This window comes from Gymnoscopelus microlampas, assembly GCF_963454915.1.
Source record: "Gymnoscopelus microlampas genome assembly, chromosome: 21".
NCBI lineage: Eukaryota > Metazoa > Chordata > Actinopteri > Myctophiformes > Myctophidae > Gymnoscopelus > Gymnoscopelus microlampas.
The window spans coordinates 16,394,416-16,409,559 of record NC_139958.1 but is presented as its reverse complement, the minus strand read 5'-3'; the positions used below and the strand labels follow the sequence as shown (position 1 = coordinate 16,409,559).

General features: G+C 38.5%; 1 protein-coding gene across 4 annotated transcripts; it reads right to left on the bottom strand.

Moving 5' to 3' along the window:
* Positions 1–6,625: 6,625 nt before the first annotated feature.
* LOC311036984 (store-operated calcium entry-associated regulatory factor-like) lies at positions 6,626–14,264 on the bottom strand. 4 transcript variants are annotated; one of them, XR_014599903.1, is made up of 8 exons: positions 14,035–14,264; positions 12,369–12,574; positions 11,391–11,574; positions 10,081–10,359; positions 9,690–9,918; positions 9,167–9,267; positions 7,781–8,091; positions 6,626–7,249 (listed from the first exon to the last, which is right to left on the bottom strand). XR_014599903.1 is itself a non-coding variant. In XM_084045999.1 (7 exons), the coding sequence occupies exons 1-7, from the start codon at positions 14,099–14,101 to the stop codon at positions 8,066–8,068; spliced, it is 1,092 nt and encodes a 363-aa protein (XP_083902125.1). In that variant the 5' UTR covers positions 14,102–14,264; the 3' UTR covers positions 7,686–8,065. The 4 variants fall into 4 exon arrangements, 2 of the variants coding, with proteins under 2 accessions (XP_083902125.1, XP_083902126.1); XR_014599904.1 differs by lacking the exon at positions 6,626–7,249 and having other exon boundaries at positions 7,686–7,920; positions 7,962–8,091; XM_084045999.1 differs by lacking the exon at positions 6,626–7,249 and having other exon boundaries at positions 7,686–8,091.
* Between the last annotated feature and the right edge of the window lie 880 nt (positions 14,265–15,144).

The window sequence follows — 15,144 nt, the reverse complement described above, 5'->3', positions numbered from 1 at the left end:
CCGGGCTGCCCCAGAGTTACTGTCTAAGTGTCCTTGAGCAACACACTGAACCCCTAATTGCTCCCGATGAGCAGGTTGGTGCCTTGCATTGTTTCCTCCGCCATCGGTGTGTGAGTGTAATGCACAATCATTGTAAAGTGCCTTGGATAAAGACGCTATATAAATGCACCATTTACAACTATGATTAATATTTGTGGTCAAATAGGCCTAACAGGCTTTGTTGCAGAATGTTTTTTTGTTTCTGTCTTGCCTTTGTTTTTTACGCCATTGTTTTTAAATCCTGTAGCACTTTGTGATTTGCAAAAATGTAAAGTGCGTTATAAATGAAATGTATTATTATTAGACTTTATGGTATTGACTTGGCAGAGTTCCTGGCAGTGAAACTGCAATGAGTTGTTATAATGTGTTTTGTTCCGACAGATAGACAGACAGACAAGGCTAGGGATGGGTTATACTGTAGTTATCTCTGTCAAAACCAAATTTCAGAGGACATCACAGCTTAATAAATCTTCCACAATAGTTGTTGTTCCTCATTTGACTTCATTAAAGCAAAGTTTTTCTAAACAGCTGAATTGGTTTTATCTTTGCTTATGGCCATTAAGGCTCTCTTTCAATCATCTTGACTTGAGCTGAACTATATAACTAAATTAAAAGCAGTGTTAATTTTGTCGACTAAGACTGAGACTAAAAGACTAAAAGACTAAAAGACTAGAAGACTAAAGTAGGACTAAAACTAAATGGTGTGTTATTCAAAGGACTAAGACTAAGACTAAAGCAGAATTTGTTGCAGTGTAATTGTTTTTGACTAAGACTAAAAGACTAAAAGACTAAGGTTTTTTATATTTAGTCGACTAGGACTAGACTAAGGCTAAACAATTTCAGAAGACTAAAGTAGGACTAAAACTAAATGGTGTGTTATTCAAAAGACTAAGACTAAGACTAAATCAAAATTTGCTGTCAAAATGAACACTGGTGTGTGTGTGCATGCGTAGGAGCATACTAAATGTAAGTACTGTAGTGTAACTTTGTATGTAACTAATACGGTATAATGTAAGTGACTTATTGTCACAGTCCTGCCTTGCCAGCAGCCAGCACCCCCATTTTGTCTGGCAAATAATGTTGCCGCATATATCAATTGATAGTCACACAAAGTTTCATGGTATCACATGAAAGCATTCAGAAGTTACATGCATTATTGTGCTACACCAACAAGATTTTACCATATTTCTGTATGTACAGTAGGTATGTGTTATTAAAATTCAGTTTAACCCTAGAAGAAGACTTACTTAGGGGGTGAAGTGGAGCCTGAAGAGGTGAGTTTTCAGGATGTGGTGGAAGATGGGGAGTGAGTATGCATAGTCCTGGCTGAGGGGTTAGGTCAGAAGTCATTCCACAGCTTGGGAGCCAGGAGAGAGAAGAGTCTAGGATGCTTGGAGCGATGGCCAGGGTGTCTTGAAAGCGAGGCACAGAAGTCCTGTGTAAGCAGTATTAACACACAACATTTATTTTAATTATTACGTAATAATATTACGTTTTTAAAATGTTTCCCCAATTTAGTAATTATGCCAATTCCACTTGATCAATGAATTATACTACAGTACAAAATTCTTGTTGCTGCAAACCCCCACAATTGACCTGTGGAGGATGTCTACACCCTTCACAGAACATTTCTGTTGTACACGTTAGCACAATATGCAGTTGTACAGTAGTCTGTGTCAGTCTGGGGGTGGCAACATTAGTACTTAGCTGTAGTAGCTTTTGAGCTGATATTTAAATTATCTTGGACATTTGCTGTCTAAGGTTGCAAGATATTTCTGACTTGGAGGTCTGTTACAATTGTCTCAGCTTTGGAAGGTTATTTTAACTAATGTAGGTTCTACAGTTCACCTGCCTTCTAATCAGCCTTGGCGGTACTAATCTTTTCTGTCAGAATTGGAGGCTAATTACATATCAGTCTTGCCAAAATCCATTAATTAAATACTATAAAACTATGAAATTATTTGACCTTAAAATTAGATTAAGTAATATTACATTAATCACTTAAGACCCAATTTATACTTTGTCGTACAACATTGTGCGAAAATAGCCGATCTAAAAGCTCACAACGCGTTGTGAGTTTGAACATCAGCTATTTTCACTTTTTGAAATAGGGCTGATAAATTGGTAGATTTGGTAAATTTGGTAAATTGATAATGTGTTTTTGGAAGTTTGGGTTGACTATAGTGGCCCCTTCCTAGAAATGTAGTGGTTTCAAAAGTACAATATGTCTTTGAAATGTAGTGGAGTGAAACTCTTAAGCTTGCAAAAAGGGAAAAGAAAGAAGAAGAAAAGAAAAACAAAAAGTAAAGCAGCCTACAGATACTCAAGAAATATATGTACACATACTGTAAGTACAGTACTCAAGTAAACATACTTTTCTACTGTCCACCACTGATATGTATAATGTGATATTCTACATAATACAACCTGGATCACATTGTGCAGCTTCCTCAGCACATCTCTGCTCCACTCAAAACAAAGTGAGACTTGTGACAGTTTTCCACTCTGGGAAAATGGTTGCGTCTTGCTCATGTGCAAGTAACAATACCCAACACCTTATTGGTTGTTGTTGCAGTTCTGTTGTTGGTTCAAGGGTGATTCTAGGATCCGACCTTTATGGAGGCTCATCCCTAAGCCACTGGTTAACAATTAATACATTACAACATTAATTATTACAGCATACATTAATACATGTATTAACTTCTCTCTAAACAATACTGCACTGATGGGAAATGTTTATGGATATTATGTAATGATCCATTCCAGATACAAGGAGTGAAAATGAGTATGAAAACAAAACTACTGTTGGGAAATGTATTTGCAAAGGACAGCTGACTACGCCTGAAACACAGATGTTATTAAGTTACAAAACCCAAGCAGAAAAGATATTTTCTGCCAATGTGTTAAAAACACAGTGGTCAGAATGAAAATGAAAGAAACATTTCCTAATGAGGATCAACCCCAAACTTGTAGCTATATTGGATGGATGGATTGGTGTGTGCGTGTGCGTGTGTGTGTGAGGTCAATAACAATTATGCCAAAGTCTGAATGTCTTTGCTGGGAAATGCACACCCCTCGGGGGTGGGAATGCATTTCCCGGCAGACATGCAGAATTCGGCATAACTGTTGTTCTGATTGGTGCCCAGATGAGCTGAGATGACAGCTCTGGGTATATAGAGATGTCAATGAGCTGTACCCTGACTACTACCAACCCATCGGTTTTGTTGTTTGAGCTTTGTGTAGCAATCAGAGCAGTAAACTTCAATCTAATTGTATTTATTAGTTCATAAAGGGAGCTGCAAAGAAGGTTCCACGCCGTATTTTATTTACATCTTGGTTTTCCTCTATAGGCCGTGGAGTAACCCACACCTTCCAATGGAGCGTCTTTTCAGGATTGCGTTTTGGATTTTTACCCTCTCAGGCTGCCTTCAAGCAAAGCCTGTGGATAGACTTCAAAACTTCCAACCTGAATTAATCGGGACACCCATATGTGTAAGTGAAATTGTAATAGTTTTTACCATCTGAATTTTAAACTAATTTATTTTTGACTGACACTAATATAATCTGCTTTCTTCCACACAAACAGGATGCAGTATTCTACACTCCCTATGTGACGGTAAGACTCAAGAGTATATTTTATTACCTGTAATTAAGCTTTTACTACAGCAGAACCTCTAGCAACGAAAGAAAAACACTAATTGCCTGTTTGTGATACTGAAAGAAATCTATTTCCATAGACCATATTTACACGGCGGCCATGTTTCTATGAAGTCAATGAAAGTAGCCACCCTGGGTAGCGGCACTTTCAATGTTAAATTCCAATATGGCCGCCATGTGAATATGGTCTATACCATAGACTGTATAAATGAGATGGACAAACCCCCTCCGCTGCTTTCTACAGACCGAAAATGAAGCCGATTGTTGCAAGACTGTAGGTCCGCCATCTTTCAATACGTGTCAGAATGAGACCAGACCATTATTGGTTGGGTAGCTTGTCAATCAAGAGCGGGGGGCGGGAAATGAATGCTATTGGTTGTGTAGCTTGTCAATCAAATCATCCCGCCCCTCCTAGAGAATAGCCTACTTTATCGTCAATTTTATAATAAATAGGACCATAATTTAGCAAAACGCATATCCTGATGATTGAAAGGAGACTTTAAACTAGCAATTGGAAGCATATAGAATTTATGACAATTTTTATTACAGTAAGAAAATCTAGTCTAAAGTTTGTCAAAAAACCCATTCACTTGCGTTAAAATAAATTCTTTCTGACACCGCAGGTCGGCGCAGGGTAAAACAGCGCCACTCTGGCCATTTTGTCGGCCTCATCGTAAATATCTAAGACTTGCCCCTTGGTCTATACATACAAGAGTTACAAAACACTGCAAGGATCCAAAATATTTTCAAGTTTGATCAAAATAGGCCATGCATTGCCTACGGAAACTAAAATAATAAATCTATTGAGAATTTTGATAACTGAAAGACACACACACACACACACACACACACACACACACACACACAATATAAAGTCCAAGTTCAGGAGATTAAGAAATATTAACTTAAAACAAAGAGGTACTACGCACGCAGTACTCTGGCATAATTGTATCAGCAAGTTATTTGTTTATCTCTTTCTTCTGTTCACAGGCTAAACATTTTACTTAAACTCAACCTCATCTTCAATTCAAACTACTGAACAGCAGAACTATCTATTAATCTTTTTCACAGGTTTCCACCAGCATTAATGATGTAGGCTGTGCAGTCTGGTGTTTTGAGTCTGAATTGGACTCAATAAAGTATGATTGTACCATCACTGAGGGACAACGTTTCCACATAAACATGGCAAAGGATTACTTGACATATAAAATACAAGAAGTGAGTATTTTTAAACATTTTACTACCAAATGATTAAGAATACAGAGTGGCTCCTGAGGACAACAGTGCATTGTGCAAACCTCCAGTGAAGAATGTCCACCAAAATTGAAACTAATGTTTGTTACGTCATAGTATAGTCAGTTTGGAACAATAATTAACCTGGGCTGAATTCATTCTACACGGGTAATATTTTAATTTAAGGTATGAAGTTAGAAATCGTTACGTTTAGGTATACTGTCAAAGATGGTTAAGTTTAGATACGGTGTGTTAGATATTAGGCTAGAGATGGTTACGTTGAGGTTGTTGTTAAGGACAGGGTAAAAAAGGACAGCAGCTGAAATTGGGTGACCTCAAATACCTTGTAGCTTGTACAAATAGTAATGTATTTAAAGAGTGATCCAATGTTTATCATTTTCTGGAAATAATGCAATACCTCTTCTCTACACAGGGACGAACAAACTCAGAAAACTGTTCCTGTGAGACCTGGCCACAACGTCCTGTACAAGAGTTTCTTTCCAAAATGAAAGAGGTGGTTGAAAATATAAAAACATGGAGCGACAAGCCACAGCGCCCAAAATAGCCTGCTACAGCTTGCTTCATATACCTGAGGTTAATCATTTATAAAAGCTCTTTACTCTGCACTTCAGCCTTCACATTTCTGGTAAAAGCAAGTGACAATGCTGCAAGTGCTAAACATCATATCTTTTCTAACTAGTATGTTAAGTACACATAGCCATGAAAATGGACCAAGGAACTGGGCTACCGGCAATTTTACTCTCTCACGTCACATGTTCACTCATGTACACACAAAATCAACTTGTGCTTTTCCATTAAGATGGTACAGTCGATTTATGGCTTATCAGCAATCTGCAGGTAAATTCAAATGTACTTTATTTTGTTCCTGACAGTGAAGCAATGAGTTGTTATAATGTGTTTGATTCAGACAAACAAGGGATGGGGGTTTTGGCTATCTATGTCAAAACAAGATTTTAGACATGCTCTGCTCCCAACATCTGAGGATGCATTAGAAAATACATTCATTATCATTCAAAATGATCAAATTAAATTAGTTGATATCCTTTTCTAATACCAGTGTCCAGTGTTCCACTATGCCTCAAATCACTGCAAAGCATAACACAATGACAGAGATGGTGTCATCTTACGAGTATCTAGGTTTCCATATTAAAATCCATATTCAACACCTAGAATATGGATTTGTGGCTGCTACTTTTCTTGCATATATTGGATTATGGTGATAGTTTATGCATACATGTCCCAGAATCACATCTTCGTCACACTATATCACACCGCTTTACTATTCGTAACACAGTTCATCCCTCAGTTTCTCAGTTTCTCAGTTTGTTTGCTCCTTTATTAGTTGGTCATAGACCAGTTTGTGATTGATCAGATTATTAAACAAATTGGTTGTATTGCAGACACCCTTGTCACGCTGTGTAATAAATCTTGCACAATATTATTGTTGTTGTTCTCATTTGACTCCTTGGAACCTGGGGAGGGTAGCCTATAAGGTCTATAAGCTTATCTACAAGCTCACAACCTGTTGCATTTTAACACATGAGCTTGTAGATCTGCTATTTTCACACACTACCATCATATGATGAAGTATAAAATAGGGCTTATTATGGTATGTCAATGTAATATATATCACTTTGAAATATTAGTGGCTTTTTAATAATAAATGTACCCAGAAAAATGTTCATGAAAACTTTATCAAATCCATCAAAGCAGGTCAAACAGCATAAACAACACAGTAAAGCATGAACATTATCAGTTAAAAATGAATATATATTGTAACTTCAATAAGAATACACAAAATAAATCGCAACGCTCTGCAAAAGAGATAAAATAAACAATTTGAAGACAGCAGAGAACAGGTTTTATCATGTACTATTGTGCATCGCTGCCGCTGATCATATAGTATCTGTACATGGATGTTATGCATTTTCACATTCGTAGTAAACACCGATTTATTTTCAGTTTCACAGGAACACACAAGGAGTTATTGGATGCCCATGTGTTTTGCCCAAAGTATTTTGTCTGAACAACAGAAGCCTATTTCCACCCAAAGGAGATTGTGTAATCCAAATGCTAGCCCATCGCAACAGTGATACAATGGTTGAAGTTGGTGAGGACCAGGCATGCAACGGTATGAAATTTGACGGTACGGTATCAAACAAAATACCACGGTATACAGTATTTCACGGTATTAAAATATATAAAATACATTTTAGGGCCCATCAAAAAACAAAAACAGACAAGTATCATTCTTTTTTAATTAGCCTATCACAGTAAAATATTAAATTATGATTTTAAACTTATTTTAATTAATTTATATTTCAGTCACAAAAGTATTGTTTTAAATATATATATATATTGTAGAGACCTTGTGTGAAGATCTAAAGCATGTTTGTCACTGCCATGCGGCAAAAAACAGATCTACAAATCGTTGTGACGTGGCGATAACTTGTAGATCAGCACTTTTGAACAACACGGTCGTACTACGGAGAATGATTGATTGAATGAGAGATGATCGTAGTAGGCTACAAAGGAGGATTTATATTGATCTTACCTTGGCTTTAATCACCTGTGCATGTTCGGTTCGATGCCGCCCGCGAAGATGGCTTAAAAGATTAATCTAAAAATATATTTGCATCTGCCATGCTTTTTCTTGATTCCTCGTGTGGATCATGGATCGTCTTTTATAGACTACCTTTTCCTTTTTGAGGGGGTGAGGGGTTGGACTAAACCAAGACTGCAGTCAATGGATACAATATGATCTGTTTCTTTCAGCAAACAGGTAGGAAACACCTATTCAACCTACTGCAGCTGATGCTTAAATCAAAACCAAACAGGGCTGTTACTGTGAAATTGGATTATGTGACTGACCACTGATCTTAATGTAGACTGTTAATGTAAATGTTGGTGCATTGCGCAGTGGAGTTGTGCATCATATGCGCATAAAATAATAAATAAAGAAATACCGTGAGCTCGGAAATCTCACCAATGCCGTGGCTGTTTATACCGCGGTAATACCGTAATACGGTGTACCGTTACATGCCTAGTGAGGACAGATGGATAGCTGGCCATGTTTCTTGGAAGTTCTCTCTGTAGAAAAAGCTCCACACAGCGTCTATCTTCTCTTGGTTCCTCCAAACCCTGACAACACAAACAGTAAATAGTTTAATGTCTTTAGAAACAAAAGTGTGTTGTGTGTAGAGGTGTCAGGTGATGAGGACCGTCTCTGGAGCCACATGTGACCCTTCATGGTCGCTGTGTCTCCCCACAATCTCACTCCAACACTGTCTCCATCTCATCTTTCCTACTGTCTGTCTCTCCTACACTGTCTCCATCTCATCTTTCATACTGTCTGTCTACACTGTCTCCATCTCATCTTTCATACTGTCTGTCTCTCCTACACTGTCTCTATCTCATCTCTCCTACACTCTCTCCATCTCATCTTTCCTACTGTCTGTCTCACATTTCAGCTTTCCTTTAGTCTTTTCTTCCCTACACAGTCTCCCTCTCATTTCCGGTGCCTGTGCCATTTTGGTGTCGTGAGTGTCAGGGGCAGACACTCACGACTAAAATATACCAGTGAAAGATTATATCAAAAATAACTTTTGAAAAAGTTACACAGTATGAGTTTTAATCACTTTAAGCACTATTTTATTCTTTGTTGTATGACAGTTTCATGCTAAAATCGCTGATTTACAAGCTCACAATCATGTAGATCTGCTATTTTCACTAAATTAGTTCCCTAAAGAGTACCGAAGTCCTGACGTCACTACCACTACCCCTGGGAGTTCTTTTTTGCATTGGAATTCCCATAGGCAAATCTTAGATGGCGTCATACAGTATAAGAACTGTGTTCCAAAAATAAACAAATCACCCCGGCCATTTTGTCAGGTATGTGACTCTGTGTCGTTTATGATGTCGAGGTTACATTTGTCTGTGTTTGTTATATTTTCTTACACTTTAGATAAATTAGCACTTTTTCACCGTCAGTTGATGTTTCATATCCATATGAATAAAATCGCCGGAGTGATCTGTTTATTTATGGGGCTGTTTATAACAGTTCTTATATAACGCAATCTAAGATTTGCCTATGGGATTTCCAAAAGAAAATAATTGTGACCCAGGTAATGTCAGACTTCGATGCTCTATAACGACATGCCCAAAATAGGGATGCTAGGTTCAAAGTGGTTACTGTAAAGAGGCCCATGCTTTCTACCTGATGCTGTGCGTGTCCCAGTGCTGAAGGTGGGATCTCTAGCAGGTCCAGGTCTGCTGTCGGTAGTATAGTGGGTGTTGTTGTGGCCGTAGGGTTGTCTCCTGCAAAACAAAAGCACAATAAAGCAGCTCAAAATATACAGAATGAATGGAACAAGAACGCCAATATTCAGACTATCTGCAGTGAGAAAATTAAAGATTAAAGATTTAAAAAAAAAATTAAATGATGGTGTTTTTTTTTTGGTAGATTCAGCTTTATTCTCCACCCGACACATGGCGGTGAGTTTTACAGTGGTCTGAAGCACACCTGTCTGCAAGCAATTGACCATCAACGGCATCAAGCAAAGGAAATTGGATCAACTCTAGTGACTGTCCTGTTCACCAGGGGCTGCCATTTAAACGGCATGAGAAAATTCACCACTAAATGATATATTATCCTTCCATATTTACATACATTCGGAGAGAGAGAAGGCAACTACTTTCTCTCTGAGAGAATCCTTTCTTCTTGCAATCCATCTACTAACCTCTGACTTCCAAACAGGTATCCCAGCATTCCTCCTGTCCCCATTCCTGTCCAGAAGCCACCTCCAGTTCCTGCGGAAGCACGGCCTCCTGGGTAATGTTGTCTGTTGCTGTAGTCACTGTGGAAGCCATAGCCTGGATTGGCGCCAGCGTAGCCTGAATTGGCACCAGCATAGCCTGGATTGGCACCAGCATAGCCTGGGTTGGCGCCAGGATAGCCTGGAGAAGGCCCTAGGATGGATATAACAATTTTAGCTAAATACCCCCTTGGGACAAATCCCCTTAGTGATCAACACATTTTACTTACTTTACTTTACTTAAAAATTTTACCAATACAATTATGAACTTGATTGAAATTATGAATCTTATCTCATCTTTTTTTGTGCGACCTACCAGTGAAGTCTGGTTTGAATCCAGGAGGTGGGGGTCCTGCAGTGTGGTTCTCAGCTCCAGGGTAACCCTGGCCTCCGTGCTCCTGTTCCCTGGGAGTGCCGTTTCCACTGAGGAAGAGTGTGTAGACGCCATAGGCTATCAACAGCAGCACAGCCACTCCCAGCAGACTACCAGTGTCACTGCCTTCCGATGGGGAGGTGCTTTGCTGTCTCTGTTGTTGACTGTGCTGGTGATGATGCTTGTTGCCAGAGAAGAAACTGGAAGCAAAGTCCCCGAAACCTGAAATAAATATACACATAGAGCAGAAGAGTGAGAAAGGGGGCATCATCAGACAACCCACCTGAAGTATCTCCATAACCAGTGGTGGAAAGTAACTAAGTACATTTACTCGAGTACTGTGCACATTCACTGCCAGGGGCTTTCTAATGCTGGCAGGTAGCTTTCTGCCAGCATTTTTAAGCATTCTGACATTTTTTTCAAGAACCACAGAATATTTATCTCCTGTATGATCGATCCCCCGATGGTTGATAATCACGGAGGAAATCACTGTGCTTCCGTGAAAAGAAAATGTCATCGTGACCTCCCGTTCTCTTGTTATACCCAGTAGAAAATATGTTTCGCCAAAAATACATAGTAAAAAAAAAAGTAGTTACTTTGCAGATATAAATTATCATATTATGAAACATACATTGACTACTTCAGCCCTATTTTACCTAGGCTATTTTCAAACATTTTGGTACTTTTACTTTTGGTACTTTTTAAGTACATTTTGATACCAATACTTTTGTACTTTTACTCAAGTTAATTTTGAATTCCGGACTTTTACTTTTAACAGAGTACTTCTACATTGCAGTATTGATACTTTTACTTAAGTAAAACATTTGAGGACTTTTTCCACCACTGTCCTTAACCAATTAAATCTGCTTGTAGAGTATACTTAGTTGACCGGGGTCCCCCAGGGCTCTATGCTAGGTCCAATAGTATTCCCGTCCAGTCTATACCAGATCTCTTCACAGAGAAGAGCACATAATAAAGCCCATGGTTAATAAAAAATTAAAAAATGTAAAATGATGATGATGATGATGATTATGATTATATACTTTTTAAGACACAGCTGATCACCATATGTTTTGCCATCTTAATATCTCTATTTGGATGTTTCTGTGCTGGTGACTTGAATCTTTTTCTTTTTTTTCAGTCACGATATTTATGTTTATCCTTTATTCAAAATAAAATGTCATCGTTAATACTGTGCATTCCTTCCCGCACATCTATCCATTAATCCCTCTACCCATCGTCATCATCCCTACCCCCAAAGGAGGAGCTGCCGGTGCCTTGTGTCCTCTTGCGTCCCTCCTCCGTCTGCTCCAATGTGTACTCCAGTCCACAGGAGCCCTTCAGGATGTAGGGATCATCTGGATGGCTGTAGCCCTCACAGCTCACCTCAATACGACCAAACCGGTATGCATTGTCCATGTCTGTCTTACACTCCCACTAGGGGTGTGGGGGAAAGAGAGACCGTTAGGAAAGGACACCATTTTGGGTATTCTCATTGCTTCAATACGTTTTGTTTTTCAGGGCCAATACTGATTATTAGGAATCAATCATATGTTGTACCAATATTTAATGACAGTGAATGTAGGATAATTGGGGGTTAAAAAAGTGACACAGAACTTCATTTAATTGAATATATGTTTACAAAAATAGTCTCATACATACAGCATTTTAACTAACGTAATTTATGAGAAATCCTATCTGTTCCAGTTGCTCCACTACTTTCCTTTCTTTTTTCAGCCATGCACGAAAAGAAACGTCAGGAAATCTTTTTGCCATGCCTTTTTTCAAACTCAAATGGTAATATAGCATGAAAAGAGCCATTTCACATTCTCAAAACTACATTTTATATTAAATAAACATATTGACAGAATCTGCTTTCTTCACATTTGTTTGTGTTAAATGAGGCACATTTCTCTATATGAATGGAGTGAATGGAGAATAAACAAAATGCACAGGAATGAATGGAGAACAAACAGGTGGCGGTGATGATACTATAGATATAACTGTCAGTATCTGGTATTATTTAATAGCGAGGTAGCTATAAAACCCAATGTTCTTCCAAAGTTCAACATCACTTTAACCACGTAAACACTACATACTAAGTTGAACAGGGTCCCCAAGGTCCACTAGTATTTCCCTCTGCACCAAATCTCTTTGCCCACAACAGCTGATCTACAAGCTCACGAAACGTTGTGAGCGTTGAATATCTGCGATCATCTATCCATCCCTACCTGTGCATCGACTCCATCCCAGCCTTTATTCACACACTGGACCACTTCGGGCACACACTGGACCACTTCGGGGACAAAGGCCCCACAGCCTGCGGAGCCTCCAACACATTGGAGCTGGAGGACGGGGCTGGAGCGGCGGGCTGAGGTGTAGCGACCCTTATAGAGGGTCAGCACGTTGACGTCACGCAACAACACACTGCCTGGACCTGGGGAACAACAACACAGGCTGGTTAGTTAGTGCTCGGTCACTGGCTGTTTAGTAGGGCTGCCACACTTAATTAAGACCGGGAACGCATCTGTGTCATTTTAAGATTTCTTTGACTATTCAAAAATAGCAGACCTACAAACTCATAGCGCGGCACAGCTTGTAGATCTGCTTTCTTTTTTTTTGTGAAAATTTGTGCAAATCTATGAATATATATAGATTTTTAAAGCCAACATTTGTAACTCAAATCGTTGCTTTTCTGGGGATCTTAAAGGGTTAATCGAACTAATCAATATAATCGATAATAACATTAATCATTTAATTATTATACAGGGCAATAAGACAAAAGCATACAAAAACCCGCTCCGAAAGAGGCACAACCCTGGTATCTTGTTGTACCATTAACACAAAAAGACAATACTACAAACAAATAAGACACAATTGCAATGAAAACACTAATCCTTTCTAGTAAGATAATAGATAATTATTATTCATTTATTTATTTGGGGGGGGGGGGGGGGTCTTCAAAAATAAGCTCACTGCGAGCTTGTAGATCAGCCATTTTCGCTATTTGTTGTATGATGAATCGGACTTAATAGATTTAGTCCATTATTTAAAAATCTATTACAATGTCTTAACTTCAATTTGTTTACATAAAATGTATTCAACAAATATAAAATGTATTCAACAAAAACAATTAGAAGACCTGCTTTTCAATTATTGTATTAAATGAAAATGTACTAGAATAGTAGAATAATGTATTGCAATGTAGAATTCAACATGTAATGTGGAATAATCACTGACAAAATAATCAATAGAGTTGCAGCCCTACTGTTTAGGCTATGTTCATATTGTCAGCCCGAATCCACAATGGAAACAGATTTTTTTTTTTCTTACATTGTTGCTAAACCAATCAACGAGCTCAAGGCATTGTATTAGGTAAGCTTATACTTACACCTATGCAGTGGTGTAAAGTAACTAAGTACATTTACTCAAGTACTGTACTTAAATACAATTTTGAGGTATTTTGGAGTATTTCAAATACTGGAGTATTTCAAATGTTCAGTACTTTTACTTCTACTCCACTACATCTCAGAGGCAAATATTATACTTACTCCACTACAATTACGTTAGTTACTAACTACTTAGTAGATTTTGATTATTATTGAAAAACATATATTAACCACATCAGCCCTATATATATTTCGGCCATTTAAAATAGCAGATCTACATGCTCACAATGCGTGACGCATCTGCTATTTTCAAACATTTTAGTACTTTAAGTACATTTTGATGCCAATACTTTTGTACTTATACTCAAGTAACATTTTGAACACATGCCTTTTACTTGTAACAGAGTATTCTTATATTGTGGTATTGCTACTTTTACTTAAGTAAAATATCTGAGTACTTCGTCCTCCACGTCTGTCGTTAAGTTCCCAAACACGGAAACAAACTCACCTTCGTTCCAACTCTTGACGTGAACAACACAAACAAACTGAAGACATATGAGAAATAATCCCTTCATTGTCGGGTTGTAAGATTCCAAAACGGCTTAAAATACGAGTCAATTACTACTAGCGTGTATAGTTGTTCACCGCAACACAAGATGTGTGAAGGATGTTTATTGTTTACATGTAAAATGTCATCGGAGTTGACATCGCTGCTGCGGTCTGATGAAAGCAAAGTGAAAGATGAAGACACTACCGGGTTGCGTCATCTGTTTTGGTCCCCGTCGACCAATCGCGGACGGGCACGACGCTCCTATGTGTGATCACTGTGTCCCCCTCTGGCGGACAAAGTCAAGTAGTGCATGTTATAATCCCACTGACCTTTTTTTTTTTGGGGGGGGGGGGGGGGGGGGCGGGGGGGCTATTAAAACGTGGGTTGGCCATCATTGGCTATGACAGTGGTGGGGGTGGGTGGGGGGGTCCCCAGATGACAGTGAAGAGACAATTTAAGGACTTTTATGACCTTTTTAATCCATAAAAAAAAGAAAGAAAGAATAGAAAAAGGCCATTACTGCAGCAAAAGTAATCAACAAACTATACTATAAAAACTGGTCAAACGTTGGCAAATTGTCAAATAATATAAGAGGCAAACATTTTGAAAATAGCCGATCTACAAGCCCACACTGTGGAAACCGAGTCAAACAAAATGTAATGCTTCAACTCCTACAATTCCAAGTGCTTGTCAGGGCGGGAGGGGGGGGGGCCCAGTTCAAATTACAGTATTTTGGGGGGTCGCGGCCTGAAAAGGTTGAGAACCACTTTGCTATGAGACGAGAACAGAGCTGCACTGTTTTACAAAGCCTTACTTAGCCCAACAGCTTAGCCTATTAGAGTTTGCCATCACCATACCCGTTCACAAGATTGCTTGGTTTTAAACATTCCCACTGTTAATTCTGAGCTGGGTTTAGTATGCCCCTCACATGTGGAATTGTTTACTTGTCAGTGTTAAAACTGGAGAACTTAATTTCACTTGATCGCTTTAAACAGCTTGTTGTGAGGAATACTCTGAGATCTGTTTGTATTTGCACTCTTTGAAATTCTGAAATGTTTTGTTAAAATG

Bases quoted from the DNA above. Each gene is read 5' to 3' on its own strand.
- LOC311036984 (XM_084045999.1), bottom strand. From the start codon at position 14,101: ATGAAGGGATTATTTCTCATATGTCTTCAGTTTGTTTGTGTTGTTCAC. The intron at 12,575-14,034 runs GTGAGTTTGTTT...GTTGTTCCCCAG, and splicing joins CGTCAAGAGTTGGAACGAAG to GTCCAGGCAGTGTGTTGTTG. The intron at 8,092-9,166 runs GTAGAAAGCATG...TTGTGTTGTCAG, and splicing joins TGGGACACGCACAGCATCAG to GGTTTGGAGGAACCAAGAGA.